This window comes from Panthera onca, chromosome D2, assembly GCF_046562875.1.
Source record: "Panthera onca isolate mPanOnc1 chromosome D2, mPanOnc1 haplotype 2, whole genome shotgun sequence".
In the NCBI taxonomy this organism is placed as follows: Eukaryota; Metazoa; Chordata; class Mammalia; order Carnivora; family Felidae; genus Panthera; species Panthera onca.
In genome coordinates, this window is record NC_138349.1 from 1990301 (window position 1) to 2003271 (window position 12971).

Below are 12971 nucleotides of genomic sequence, written 5' to 3' on the forward strand. Positions count from 1 at the left end.
CTCCAGACCCGCTTCTCAGAGGCCTCCTGGACGAGCCCTCTCCCGTCTCGAGCACAGTTGGTGGGTGGCCGGATCGAGGGGCCATGGGCTGCAGCCCAGATGGGGATCCCTGGGGTCTGGGGTCTTGTTACAGGCAGGGGCCCCTGGGATGGGTGCGGGGGACAGGGTATCCGGAAAGTGTGCCCGTGATCTAGCTGAATCGCCCGCACTTGCTTCTTGGCTGGTTCCAGCGGAGGAAGACAACATGGCTGAGGTAGCCGGATGTTTAGATCATGAGTCTTTGCGCACAGATGGTCTCCACGGAGTAGAGGGGGGAGTGCGCAGCCGCGGGAGGAAGTGTGCACAGAAGGAGCTTTGACGTTGACGCTGGTGAATCAGGCATCATTAACGTGAGGACGCGTCATCCCCGCGTACGACAGAAAACACTGACGGAAGTGGTCCTGTGATTTCAGGGTGAGAAACCCACCCTCCTGAGACATTCGGTAAACTGAGTCCTGCTTGTCTCCCCTTCGCTTTCCCGGGCAGCGCCTCACTTTCTGCTGTGTTTTGCTGCCGCGTCTGTCATTTCCCCCATTTAGCCGCTCCCTCTGCGTGGACGTGAGGCCCCGCCGCCTTCCGTGCCGTGTGGCTGGGGGTGCGGGTGGCGGCACAGGCCTGCGTGGGCCCGCAGAGACCTGGGTGCCCAGGCTCCCCACTGCTCCTCACGCCTGGACGAGAAACGGGCCTTGGGTGGCAATCCCTACGGGTTCTGGAGATGTCGGCGCGGCCCTGGGCTCTGCTTATCTCCATGAGCAACAATAAAATGTGTCCACTGCCCGTGAGCTTGGAATGTTCTTGACTCAGGTTCGGTTTCCCAGTTCAATGAAAGCTTGATGGTTCCTCCCCAGGGCTGATCCGGAGGTGGACCCATATTGGGGGTTGCCGGGCCCTCACGCGTGTCCCCTGCTGGCTGCCCCGGGGCCCGGTGTTCAGCGCTGACCGCCTCTGGGCTCTGGGACAGATTGCCCTGCAGGACCCGGGTCTGTGGCCCCAAGGGTTCCAGGTGTAGACGCCCGCCACGGACAGATGCAGGGCCCATGTGGGGTCCCCGCCCGTGTGGCCCCTTCCCGTGGCCTCCTTGCTGGGATCAACGGCAGAGGAAGCCAGAGTCTGCAGCAGGGTAAGGAAGGTGGGGTGGAGGTAGGTGGCCCCACCTGGCCTCCCAGCTCCGCCCTTCCCTTCCCCGCCCTGTGAGCACAGGGACCTTCCCTGCCCCTGCTCTGTGCGTGTGTGTGCACATACACGTGCACGCACACACACGTGTGAAGTGGTGCTGTTTCTACGCCTTCCTCCCTTCCCCAGGGAACGATCAGCCAGGGCCTTCCTAACTTCAGGACAGACAGCAGCCCCGGGGTCCTGACCTTCAAGCCCCTTCCAGGATGAATCTGTTAGGTTGGCGTGTGGTTAGATGGCTTGGGATTTTTAAAATTCTTAGTATTAAAACAGTGGTTAGTCTTGCTGTGTTTCACTGCACCTGTTTCCCGCTTGCAAATGTCTGAGGGTTGAGTGGACATTTTAGAAGAAGGTGAAATCTAATCTCTGTTCTTGTATCCAGAATCTGTGTTTTTGCCATTTTCCCCCTCCCTCACCGCAAACAACTACTTTTCAAAGTGCTGTGTGGGTCGTGTACTGTGGTGACTTGGGGTGTGACCGTCGTGGGCCCCGCCCGTCACCTGGTCAGGATGGGGGCCAAGGGTGGCCCATCATGGCCACCAGCCCCCAAAGCCTAAGAAAGCCTGGTTCTTCGGCCCCATGTTGACCCTTTTCCTCGTCAAGGAGGAAAAGTCCGTCAGGTTATGGCCGTCAACCCACACCCCCCGGGGCCTGGTCCGTCAGCTGTGGCCAGTAGTGCTGTGGCCGGTGCACAGGCTCTGATGTAGTTGCCAGGGACCTCAGCGTCGTTGGAGGGACTTGGTCACAAGGCCCCGTCAGGGCCTGTGCCAGCACGGCCTTTCTGCGGGAGGTCCACCGTGTGCAGCCAGTTTGAACGTCCGAGGCCACTTTTTGTCCCTGTTTTTCCAAATTGATGTGACAGACGGGATGCTAATGACAATTGTTTTGGTCCAACAGATAAAAGCAGAGAGCGCGGCCGAGCGCCCTGTCCTCCCGGCCTGATGCTGCACGCGGACAGGAAGAGCCGGGCCGGGGACGGAGAAGACAAGGTTGGTCTCTGGACTCTGCTTGTGCTCTGCAGGCCTGAACCCTGGGGTCAGGGGTACGGGGCCCAGAGCACCCCTCGGGTCCTACCCCTCACCCCTCCTGTCGTTCGCTGATGCTTTGGGGTCCGCTCTGTGAAGCGGAGTCAAATCCAGCGAGAATGTGGATTCCAGATCACAGACGAGAGGGGTGGGTGCCCCGGGCTTTGGTAAAAGCCGCCAGGCCTTCCCCTCGGGTCCTGGCTCCAGGCCTCGCAAGGCCGGGGCTCCGTGTGGTGACCTGGGCTTCCGGGTGTGCCGCGCCCGCTTTCGGGAGAGGGCCCCAGACGCCACGGGGCTGCAGGGCCACGGACCCCACAGGGCAAAGCCAGAGCCTATTTCCGGATGGTTAAAATTCGTGTGCGTCAAGCCCCACACACATCGTTTTTTTTCTCCACACTTTCCAGTCTCAGGCCCTTCTCTCTGCCTCTCTGCCAAGTGGCATTTTAAGGATTGACCGTGGATGTGCTCGGCACATTTACCTTCCCACGAAAGACCCGAGGGACTAGCTTTTATCGCTGCCTTTGAAAATCACAAATTTCATTCGCTCCGAGCTGTCAGGTATCTCGGAGGCCTGTGGTCGCCCCAGGGTCCTGTGAACGTTCTGACTTCACCTCCACGGGTGCGTCTCTGCTCCCGCCGGCCCCGCGAACCCTCCTGTACCCACCGGCTGTCCTGCCGGTAACCCCCCTTAGGGACGGTCGGGGGCACCGTCACGGACACGGCGCCTCTTCTCATCCTTAGGGCCGGCGCTAAATGGCGTAAGTGGGTCACGAATGTTAGTGCAGATGACATCTTTTTTGCTCCCTGATGCGGGATTTCTCTGGAAGAGATCAGCATCCGTGCCAGTAGTACGTGTTTATTAGACAAATGCCCTTTCTAGTGCCTTAACTACTTCATCACTGGGCTCCACACCTCTAATTCAGTTTCATTCCTGTAGCATGGAAAGGGGGTTTTATGCCACGAGTAGCCATTTTCATCACCAACAGGAAGTTGTAACTGGCGCGTGCGACAAGAAGGAGACCCTGGTAATTAGCAGTAGAGAATCCCAGCATTGCCACATTTGAACGTTAGTCCCCGTCACAAATCACGCCGCGCCAGATCTGCGCGAGTAATTAGCTGGGGTAATCTAGTACTCAGAGGCTCTCATTGGGTTTCTACTGTTCAATTAGCTCCATAATGAAAATCTCCCCTCGTTTTTCTAATTGGATTAGTAATGGAAACTGTGGTCTCAATATATATATATTTTTAACACCACTGTCTGAGTCCTTCCCGTTACCCTCATTATTTATCCTGACCTTTTTTTTTCCCCCCCTCACAGGAAGGAAAGGCATCTTCTACTCCCCAAAAAGTCTAAAAGAAATTATTCTTAAACTGTACAACTTAAGGATAATTATATAAATTAAACCTCATGTATTCAGTGAAATTTTCTGTGCGGGTGAGCAAAGGGTCGCAGGGGGCCCCCAGCAGGGAAGCATACGTGCGAAAGAGGCATCCTGACCCCTTGTCTCCTGGGCGTTAGGTCTGTTGGAGACGTGCCTTGCCCTCTGCCCTCACCCGGAGGCCATGCAGGGACTCTTCCGGGGGAACATTTTCATCCCACGACTTGTGTCCTTCCTCTTGGCCGGCTCCGCTCGGCCAGCCATTCACCCCCGACCACGTGGGCCATTCTGTCCCCAGCTCGTGGGTGAGCAGATGGCAACAGGGTCAGCCACGCAGATGCCACATTTCTGTGCGTGGGACTTACTGCGGCCCGGCCTTTGGAGACACTGGGATTCTCTTGGCTTTTTGTCTGGATCTCGTGTTCCCGTGCCCCCAGGATCTAGCGTTTGCCTTTCCAGCTCCTGTGTGTGAAGGGAGGCTGACGCGATGTACAGGGGGTGCAGCCCTCAGGGCCCGTATCAGCGCGTGGACTTCTGTGCCCGCGCCCTCCCCGCTGGCCGGCTCTGCCACGTGCAGCGCTGACCTCCCGGCCCCGTCACCCACACGGGCCGCTGATCACCTCACCTACAGTGTCTCATCCCATAAGGTCCTGGCACGAACAGTGGTGGGAATAGAGATCCCGGAATTTTAGGATGGCCTTCTTCAATTCAATTCAATTCAATTCAGTTCAACTCAATGAATCCAGAGCTTTAATTGCAAATGACAGTCTCCTCTGAGAGCCTGGTTGTTGCTTTGAGTAACGTTCTGGTGTTTTTTAATCTCATCTGATTTTTTCAGAGAAGAACACAGTGTTATTATTCTAAGTTTGAGATTAAAACTGTAGAGACAGCCGGGAGAGGAAAAACATGTCCTTACCACACCGCTAAAGTTTTTTTTTTTTTTTCCTTTTTAATATTAGAAAATACATCTTCATTTTCTTCTAGGTGGTGTAACGTTCAAACATTCTTTGTTTTCTAAATAGAGCCACAGACACAGAGTGATTTTCAAACCCACCTCTGCCCCAGAATCCCTTGCACCACCCCCCATCTCCGCCCCCAGCTAGGTGCTCGGGAAGGAGAGAACATCACCAGAGGCTACAAGGACGTGGGCTCGTGCCCCCCGCCCCCCGTCCTCAGGGGCCCAGATGAGGAAGTCCGGGTGGACCCAGGCCTCCTTGCAGCTTCTAGATTCCCTCCCAGAGCGCACAGTCTTGGAAGCACTGGACCCCAGCCTCTGGGTCGGCCCATTTCTGGAGATGAATCCTGTGTGATGTTTTGCCCGTGAGATGTTAAGGCATCCACAGGCCATCTCTTGGTGGGGCTGCCTTTCTCTGTATCTACAAAAGCAGACAGTCTAGCCAATCTGGGGTGATCAGGGAGATGCCTTGGTCTGAATTCCTCAGCACGGTCTGTTGTGCCTTAAATTCCATATTCTCGGCATAATTGCTCAGTCCCATTGGCTTAGCTGTACTGAGCGGGTCATTATCCAGCGGGTGTCTGCATGAACCGTGTTACCCTTCACTTGGTTGCCTAATTGAAGACGAGTGTTTAAATTAAAAAAAAAAAGTGCTCTCCTTCTCTTTCTGTTAAAAGGAGCCTCCGTCGATACTAGTCACAAGAGAGGACAGCGCAGCAAAGGGCAACAGACCCGTGGCCTCTACCCCGGTGCCCGGATCCCCCTGGTAAGATGCCTCAAGCCATGGGAGCGATGGTTGGTTGGCACTAAAGAGAAAGTGCACGTTCCTTAGATAATGCCGTGCTTCAAAAAATTAATTTGTGGCTCATGGCAGGTACCAGCACCATACTGTTGTCAAATGCCGCAGAAAGAAAAGTAGCATTTAAGTGATAAGTTATCCTGCTCCCGTGCGTTTGCAAATCTGTGTTAGAATAATAAGTTGTTGCATATCTATCAGTGGAAGACGGTGTCTGAAGAAAACGTAGCACGCATTACGCTTCAAAGAGCTGTTTTCCCTCTATTCCAAGAAGCTAGTAACTGAATGGCTGTTAATTAAAGATGTGTCTGGCTCTCTCCAGCTGCCCTGTGAGGATTCCTGATCTTTGAGTATGCTGTGCTCAAACTAGCCTCCACGAGGGAGCCACTGTCTTTGGTTTTTTAAAATGTCCTTTTATAATGGAGTAATTTGGAAGCAGAAGAAAAAGGTTATTATAATAAAAATTAGTTTTAAAACCTGAAGATTAGAAGGTAGGACAGAGCTGGAAGGAGCAGCTAATTCGGACAGCACACACAGCGCCCTGGGTCGGCTTCACGTGCCTTCTGGGTAGGAAAGCCACCTGCTGCTCGTCCCCGTCTGACGTGACCACCGATGCCCCCATCACCTGCTTGTTGTGGTAAATAACGGTCTTAACTGGAGCCACTGGGCATCCATTCCTTCTCTGCGCGGTCGGCGGTCAGTGTCGGCCAGCACCTGGCGGCCTCCCGCCCTCTGTCTTCAGCCGCAGCCACTGTGTGCCCTGAAAACGCCTCTTGGGGAAGAGCCTCCTTCTGCTAACACACGGTTCACACCCGGTTCTCCAGTGGTCCCAACACTTAGGGAGCGTCCTACAATTCAATTCAGTTCTGACTCCAACTCAGAGTTGCCCAGGCCCCACAGCTAAGGGCTCAGTCCCCCAGTGCTACCCTCACAGCAGATCTGGATGCAAATGGGGTCCCGGGCCATCCGCACTTTGGTCTGGCTGACTGCAAATTCAGGGGTTCCCACGACCTCCCCTCAGGTCTGATAATTTGTCAGCATGACTCACAGAGCCCAGGAAAAAGGTTTACTCACGGTTGCAGTTTGATCAGGAAGGATACAGCTCTGACTGGCAGACGGAAGAGACCTGGTGGCTGAGCTGTGTGGGGAGGGGCGTCCAGGAACATCCGTGCCCCGGAGAGCGCCACCGCCAGGGCAGGAGTGTCCACGAGCAGGAAGCTCCCCGGACCCCGCTCTTCCGGGGGCTTTCCGGGAGGTTCCTTACGAAGGCATGACTGATTGCATCACCGGCATCACCGGCCGGGGGACTGGACTCCCATCTGCGGCCCCTCCCTGGCGGCTGGGGGTGGAACAGAAGGACCGACCTTCGAATCACCTGCTTGGTCTTTCTGGTGACCTGCCCCGTCCCCCAGGAGTCACCTCGTCTGCGTGGACCCAGCGGTGGTCAGAGGGGCTCCCGGCGAATAAAAAAAGGTATTCCGATCACTCAGCCAATCCCAAGGGCTTTAGGAGGTCGGTGCCAGGAGTGCAGTGAAGGACGAAGACCAAACATTTCTTTCTTATTATGCCACACGTGCTGCTCGGGGCCTTTTGGGGCCTTCTGTAAGCAAACTCTGTCCGGTGTGTGTCTAAGGCAGGTGCACTTTACAAGTCGTGTGTAGGGGGCTGGGGTAAATTCAGCACAGGGGAGCGGCCCTGTCACGCCGAGCTGGGGATGCTGCCCTTGTCTTGCAGGGTTATAATTAGGTGGAATGTGTGACCTTGAGCACTGGGCGTTTCTCACTGTGAAGCCGTGGTCTGTCTGCCCCGTAGGTCATACCGTGTTGGACGCAGAGTGCTAAGCGGGGTCGGGGAAATCGCTCGCTGCAGGGTGGGTCCTCGGCCCGCAAATTACACGTCGGCGCGTGCCCTTCCCGGGCCTCCGGCCGAGCGGCCGGCAGCGGGGCCCAGGCTCCGGCGTCTTCTCGCCGCCTCGCCGGCAGGATGGGGCGGACAGGCCTTGAGGACACCGGCTGGACGGAGGCGCGGTCGCCCTATGCACGTGCAGGGACGGGCCGCCCGCCTCGGGGACGCACTTTCTGAGTCAGAATGACACTCGCTGGCTGGAACCTGTGTTACTGCATCGATGTGTCGGGATCTGCCGCCTCGTCTGTGTCTTCCGACCCTGTTCCGCCTGCAGCGGAGCTTCTGGGCTTCGTGGCGCCGCCGTTGGGTGAAGGATGTGAGTGTTGACGGACCCCCCTCCACACCCTAGGGGCCGGGTTTGCACGTCCCTGCAAATGGGGACGGACCTCCGACCTTGCTGGGTGAAAGGGCCCCCACTCTCTCACTCTCCAGCTGGGAGGGGGCTTTGCGAGCGGAGTGGTCTGCTAATCGTGGCGTCGCGCGTGTGGGACCCTCTGTAACCGCACTCTTTACCGACACCGCCATCTGTCACCGGCAGCGATGCTCTCCCGCCCGGAGGAGCCGTGTCTGCTTCACTAGCTTAACCCGAGCCGCCCACTGCCGGCCTCGTGCTGGGGTTTGCTGGTGGTCGGCCCTTCTCGAGGGTCAGCCGGCTTCTCAGGCAGTCAGGCGGTAGAGGGACCCACGGCGGGTGAGGGATTCGGGCTCTATCACCCGTCGTGCTCGCCGGCCACTTGTGTGTCTGGACATCTGAACCTGCCCCTGGTGCTTTAAGGACACCCTCACCCAGATGGAGTATTCCAGGAGGGGTTAATGTGAGGTGGAGGCCGGGGAGGGTTGGGGGGGGTGTGACTGGGTCCCTTGGAGGTGAGTGGGGGGTGTTGGCGTGTCCGGCAGGTGCTTTCAGGTGACCCAGGAGCTCTGTGCTTTCAGGGACCCCCAAGAAGCTCTGTGCTTTCGTAAGTGGGTCTCTTGTCACAGTCCAATGCCCAGGGCTCCCTGCTCAGGTCTTGAGAAATCTCGTTTCTGAAGGCACACCCTCTGCGTGGCGGTGCCCTGGGTCAAAAGGCCCCCTTCCTGCCTTGGGGAGCAGACCCTCCTCTGGAGGGAAGGGTGAGGGGTCAGCCTGCCAGCCCTGGTCAGATCTGAGAATTATACATCACCTATGGAACCTGAGCCTTAATCTCGGACCAACGTTCTCCAGAGAAAATATAGGATTTCTAGAAGATTCTCGAGGATCCAGGGTAAGTGGTGCAGCCCAAATGGGCTCGGAAAGGATCCTCTTGACCGTTGCAGAGCTGGGGGTGAGGGGGAAGCTGGAATCACGATAAAGAAGTCAAAGTTTTGGAATCTACTCAAAACACGTAAAATGGAAATCAAACTATTCTTACTGTTGCCTTGTTCACTGTGGTCACATTTTTAGCCAGTTGGAGCTGAGAAATTCAACGTGTGGGAGGAAGAAGCAGGGTCAGCAAAGACCCTGACGGTGCGAACGCTGGTCTGGAAGTGAGAGCGGAGAAGGCACTGCTTCCTCCCGGGCAGGGGGACTCATGGGTGTGCGTTAAGCGCCGAGCCAACAGCCTCCTTAATTGTCCTCACCCGGCTAAGATTCTCTCTGCTCTTCGCGCTGCCAGGAGACACGGCCAGATGTACAGCCTTCTTAAAAATATTGGCATCATGCTAAGCCCTTCAGAAATGCCACGTCAGTGCCCTGACACTGAGTGGACACCGGGGACAAGAGTGTGTGCCCGCTTAACCACTGGACGTGGTTTCAGAGCCCAGAAAAATTTCTTCGGCCAACTCTGCCATTGAGAGGCTCATTTAGCTTAATGCCCTTGGGAGGTTTTAAGGATGGCATAATTGGGGGCATGGTATTTTAAGGAGAAAGAAGAAAATGAAGACTGTGTGAACTTTCATAAAAAGGGACACCCCATCCACCTCGAAGTGGGAGTCGGAGCCAGAGGGAGAGACGCGGCGTCATCTGAGCTGTCCTTCCCAATCTGCTCCTGCTTCCGGGTGTGTTAATTCTAGAACAGTCTTCTTTAGTGTCTTCCAGATTTCTGTTTCTCCTTCCCATCCTCCTCTTCCTTTTTTATAACTTGGCTTTCGACCCACATAGCAATTACTCTGTTTATTGGAAAATAATTAAAACATATTCCTTGGAATTGTTGAAGACACGGAAAAAAGTCAAGAGTAACTATCAAACAAAGTGTAAAATTCATGAGGTTTTCACTTAAATGACAATAAATGCCAAAGCCGGCGATTAACGTTTTAAAATTCTTGAGAAGACTGTGGGTTTACAAGTAATTCACTATTTTTGTACAATTAAAAAAAAAAACGAACATTGGTTTTGAAATAGTACCATTTCCCAAAATGCCAGGGTGGACGTAGTACAAGTTTTCCATCCGCGATGCCGTCATAGCAAAACGGGAAGTCCTTTCCCAGCGGCGTGGGACGAGACCACGGTGTGCTCAAAGACGAGGGGATGCTCACGGTCAGGAAGCCGGCACCGACAGCAGGTGCCACTGCGGCCGGGCTTCCGTGCGGTTACCGTGAGGACGGAGGTGGTCTCGCGAGAGGTGCGTGTTCGTGGCCGTGGTGCGGCCACGGGGAAGCCGCTGGCTGGTTGTGGCCTTCTGCCCTGGAGCGAGAGGTCAGGCAGTAGCGACAGGCCCCGGAGGCACTGAGAGACGTGCTTGGTGGAGCCACTGTGCGCGTCAGGCTCCGGCGGCCCCCCTTGGAACAGGTGACTGGAGGTGCGGCATCCCGGGGGGCGCTCCCTGCTCCTCCCGACTTGATGTTAATGCCACGCTTTTTATTCTGACTTTACTGGATATTTTAGCACCTATCGGTGCTGTCTCTTCATTCACTCAAAACTCCTAACTTGCTGAGTGTGATGTTTTAAAAGTAGGTTCTCCAGATTTTTCTAAATCTGGGTAGTGGACGCTTTTGGCTTTAAACGAATTAATATAAAAGACAAGTTCTTGGAGGAAGTTGGTAGCGCTTTTCCAGAAAGAAAGGAACGTTCCCCAAAGCACCACATGCATGGATGATGTTTGGCAAGAGGGGAGTAGTGGAAAACGCAGCCCCGAGGGCGCTGGGCTGGTCGCGTCGCAGGGCGTGCGCACGGGTCCCGCGCGGTCACGGCAGCTGAGCCCGGAGCCCGGGCACCGTCGCTGCCTCGCGTACGTCCCACTGAAGAGACGCCAAGTGTCTCGCCGTCCCCTTAGCACATTCGAGCCTTTCGTTTTGTGGAAGAGGGGACAGGTGAGACATTACTTGTCGGGGAGGGGATTCTAATGTTCAGTGAAATGTCAAAGTGGTTCGTTAAGGCAGACGGAGGAGACGCACGAGGAGGCTGCCATTTAGATCTGCACTTAAGAGGCCTCCCGGTAGCGGCTCCCGGAATGGAGCGCGAGACGTGCCGCTTCTGCTCTGCTCTTGGCTTAGGTTTATTAGTCTTCAGGCGGCCTCGCTTTGATGCCGAGGCGGGGATGGAGTGTCGTGTCAGGAGCTGCCGTGGCCCCTCACCTGCGCGGGGCAGGCTGCCGGTTCTTTGCATCTCTGGCCGGACAGGGGACCGAGTGGCCAGCACTCACAGCCGTGAAAAGGTCCTGCGCCCGCAACAGTGAGGGAGGCGGCGCTTTGGATCTCCGTGAAGGCAGACTCGTCGGGAAGCCTCGGCCATGGTCAGGATGGGGGTTCCCAGGGCCTTTGTTGTGTGAAGACAGTTTGGGGGTCCTGGGCCTTGTTCCGCAGCTGAGAGCCAGCCTCCTGGGGCTCCTCGTCTCCTCTCCGAGAGGCCGGACAAACAGCAGGCCGGGTCCCCGGAGCAGGAGCCCAGCTCTGCCGATGACTTCCTGGTGCTTCTGTGCTGCTCATCTGAAAATGGGAAGAGAGGTGTCGTGCAGTAACCAAAGAAGGACAGACGGGTGCTCTCAGGAGTTCTGCAAAGACGTGGAAGTGACTGTGGTCGGGAGCACAGGCCGGCACGCACCGGTTCCGTGGACCCTCGTCGTCGAAAACGCCCTGCGTGGGGGCTGCGGAGAGGACGGAGCCTGGGAGCGGCCACTCCTGCCCTCCCCACCCCCCACCCCCCGCTGCTCCTGTCTTTTCACGCACACGCTCAGCCTCCCGCACAGGGTGGGGGGCAGGAGCCTCGTTCCTCCCTCAGGAACACGGCAGGACGAAGGGCACCGAGCGTCGCGGTGGGTGAACTGTGTGCCCTCGGCGTCTTGGGCGGCACCCCTTCCCAGCAGCGGGACGACCTGTCTGGTGTCACAGTGGGGTCTCACCGGTCTGACCGGCCTCCGCAGGAGAGATGGCCCGGCCTCCACGTCCTGGAGCTGAGCGCACACGAGCCGTCCTCAGCGGTTCCCCACGATGACAGGTCCTGCGGGGCGTGGCCGGGCCCTCGTCTGGAGTAGCAGGTGTCCACCTGGTTACCTGTGGGCTCTTCCCTGAGTAAGCGCCGTGGGGTGGAGAGCAGGCCGAGGAGGTACAGACAGAAGCACGCGCCCGGGTCTGCTGGGGTCACGAGACCCCAGAGCACGACGCCTGCCGTGGTGGACTGTCCCATGCCCAGCATTCGGTGACGCCAGCTGTGTGTCCTGCAGGTTAACTCAATGGGACACTGCCCACCTGAAGGCCACTCAGATCCCACAGGTCAAGGGCTCGGTCCCCCGAGACTGCCCCTCCTCAACTTGAGACCCGAATCCCAAGTCCGGGCTGTCCCCTGTGCTTCTGGCTATAGATCAGAGGTCCCAAGACCCCCTCCTCTGTCTCAATTAATTTGCTAGAGCGGCTCATGGAAGTCAGGAAACATTTTACTTTCTGGATTATTGGTTTATTACAAAAGGATACAACTTGGGAGCAGCCAGGTGGAAGAAATGCAGGGGCGAGGTGTGGGGAGAGGGTGAGGAGCGTCCGTGCCCTTTCCCGGGGGCCACTCTCCCCCAGGCTCCACGTGTTCACCAGTATCTGGAAGATCTCCGACCCTCCCCCTTTTGGGTTTTTATGGAGGCTTCGTCACGTAGGCACGATTGACTGAATCATCGGCCATCGGTGATGGATTCAACCCCCAGCCCCTCTCCACTCCCTCGAGGAGGGGGTGGGCGGGGTTGAAAGTTCCAACCCTCTGGTCACATGGTTAGTTCCCTGGCCACCTGCCCCCATCCTTGAGGGCTGCCCCAAAGTCACCTCATTAGCACAAAGGGCTTGTGATTCAAGTAGCAAGAAGGCCATCTCGCCTTTTGTCTCTGCTCTCACCTCGTAGGAAACGCCTAGGGTTTCAGGAACCCTGTGCCAGAAACAAGACCGAATGTGCACGTCTTGATCCACATCACGCTATCACAAGAGGGAAGGTTTTACTCCTCCCTGAACCTGTCACCCCATCCAAGCCGCCTGTGCGCCAGCCAGAGGGCCCTTCCTGGACGTGATGGGGGCGGTGAGGACAGAGAGGGAAGAGTGAAGGGCACCCACACCCTGCCTTTCAGTCCAGAGCCCTCGGCCCTGGGGGTGAGGTGCAAGGGACATCAGGCTCTGTCCCCTCAGGACAGTCCTCCTGGGACAGGCAGGGACCCGAAGCGAGTCTTTGCCTGGATGTGGGGAGGAGGGCGGGCATGCTTGGAGAGAGAAGCAGAAACACCCCTCACCCCTGGAGCTTGCAGCCCTGGGGGTTCGCCGTCCAAAAGGCGACC

General features: G+C 56.8%; 1 protein-coding gene across 2 annotated transcripts in view; it reads left to right on the top strand.

Moving 5' to 3' along the window:
* Positions 1–12971, top strand: part of TCERG1L (transcription elongation regulator 1 like) — a 195256-nt gene that overhangs the window by 124003 nt on the left and 58282 nt on the right. For both annotated transcript variants that reach the window (XM_078434991.2, XM_078434990.2), the window contains exons 5-6: positions 2110–2201; positions 5249–5337. In XM_078434991.2, coding sequence (XP_078291117.2) covers positions 2110–2201; positions 5249–5337 — 181 coding nt within the window. The remainder of the gene's footprint in view (positions 1–2109; positions 2202–5248; positions 5338–12971) is intronic.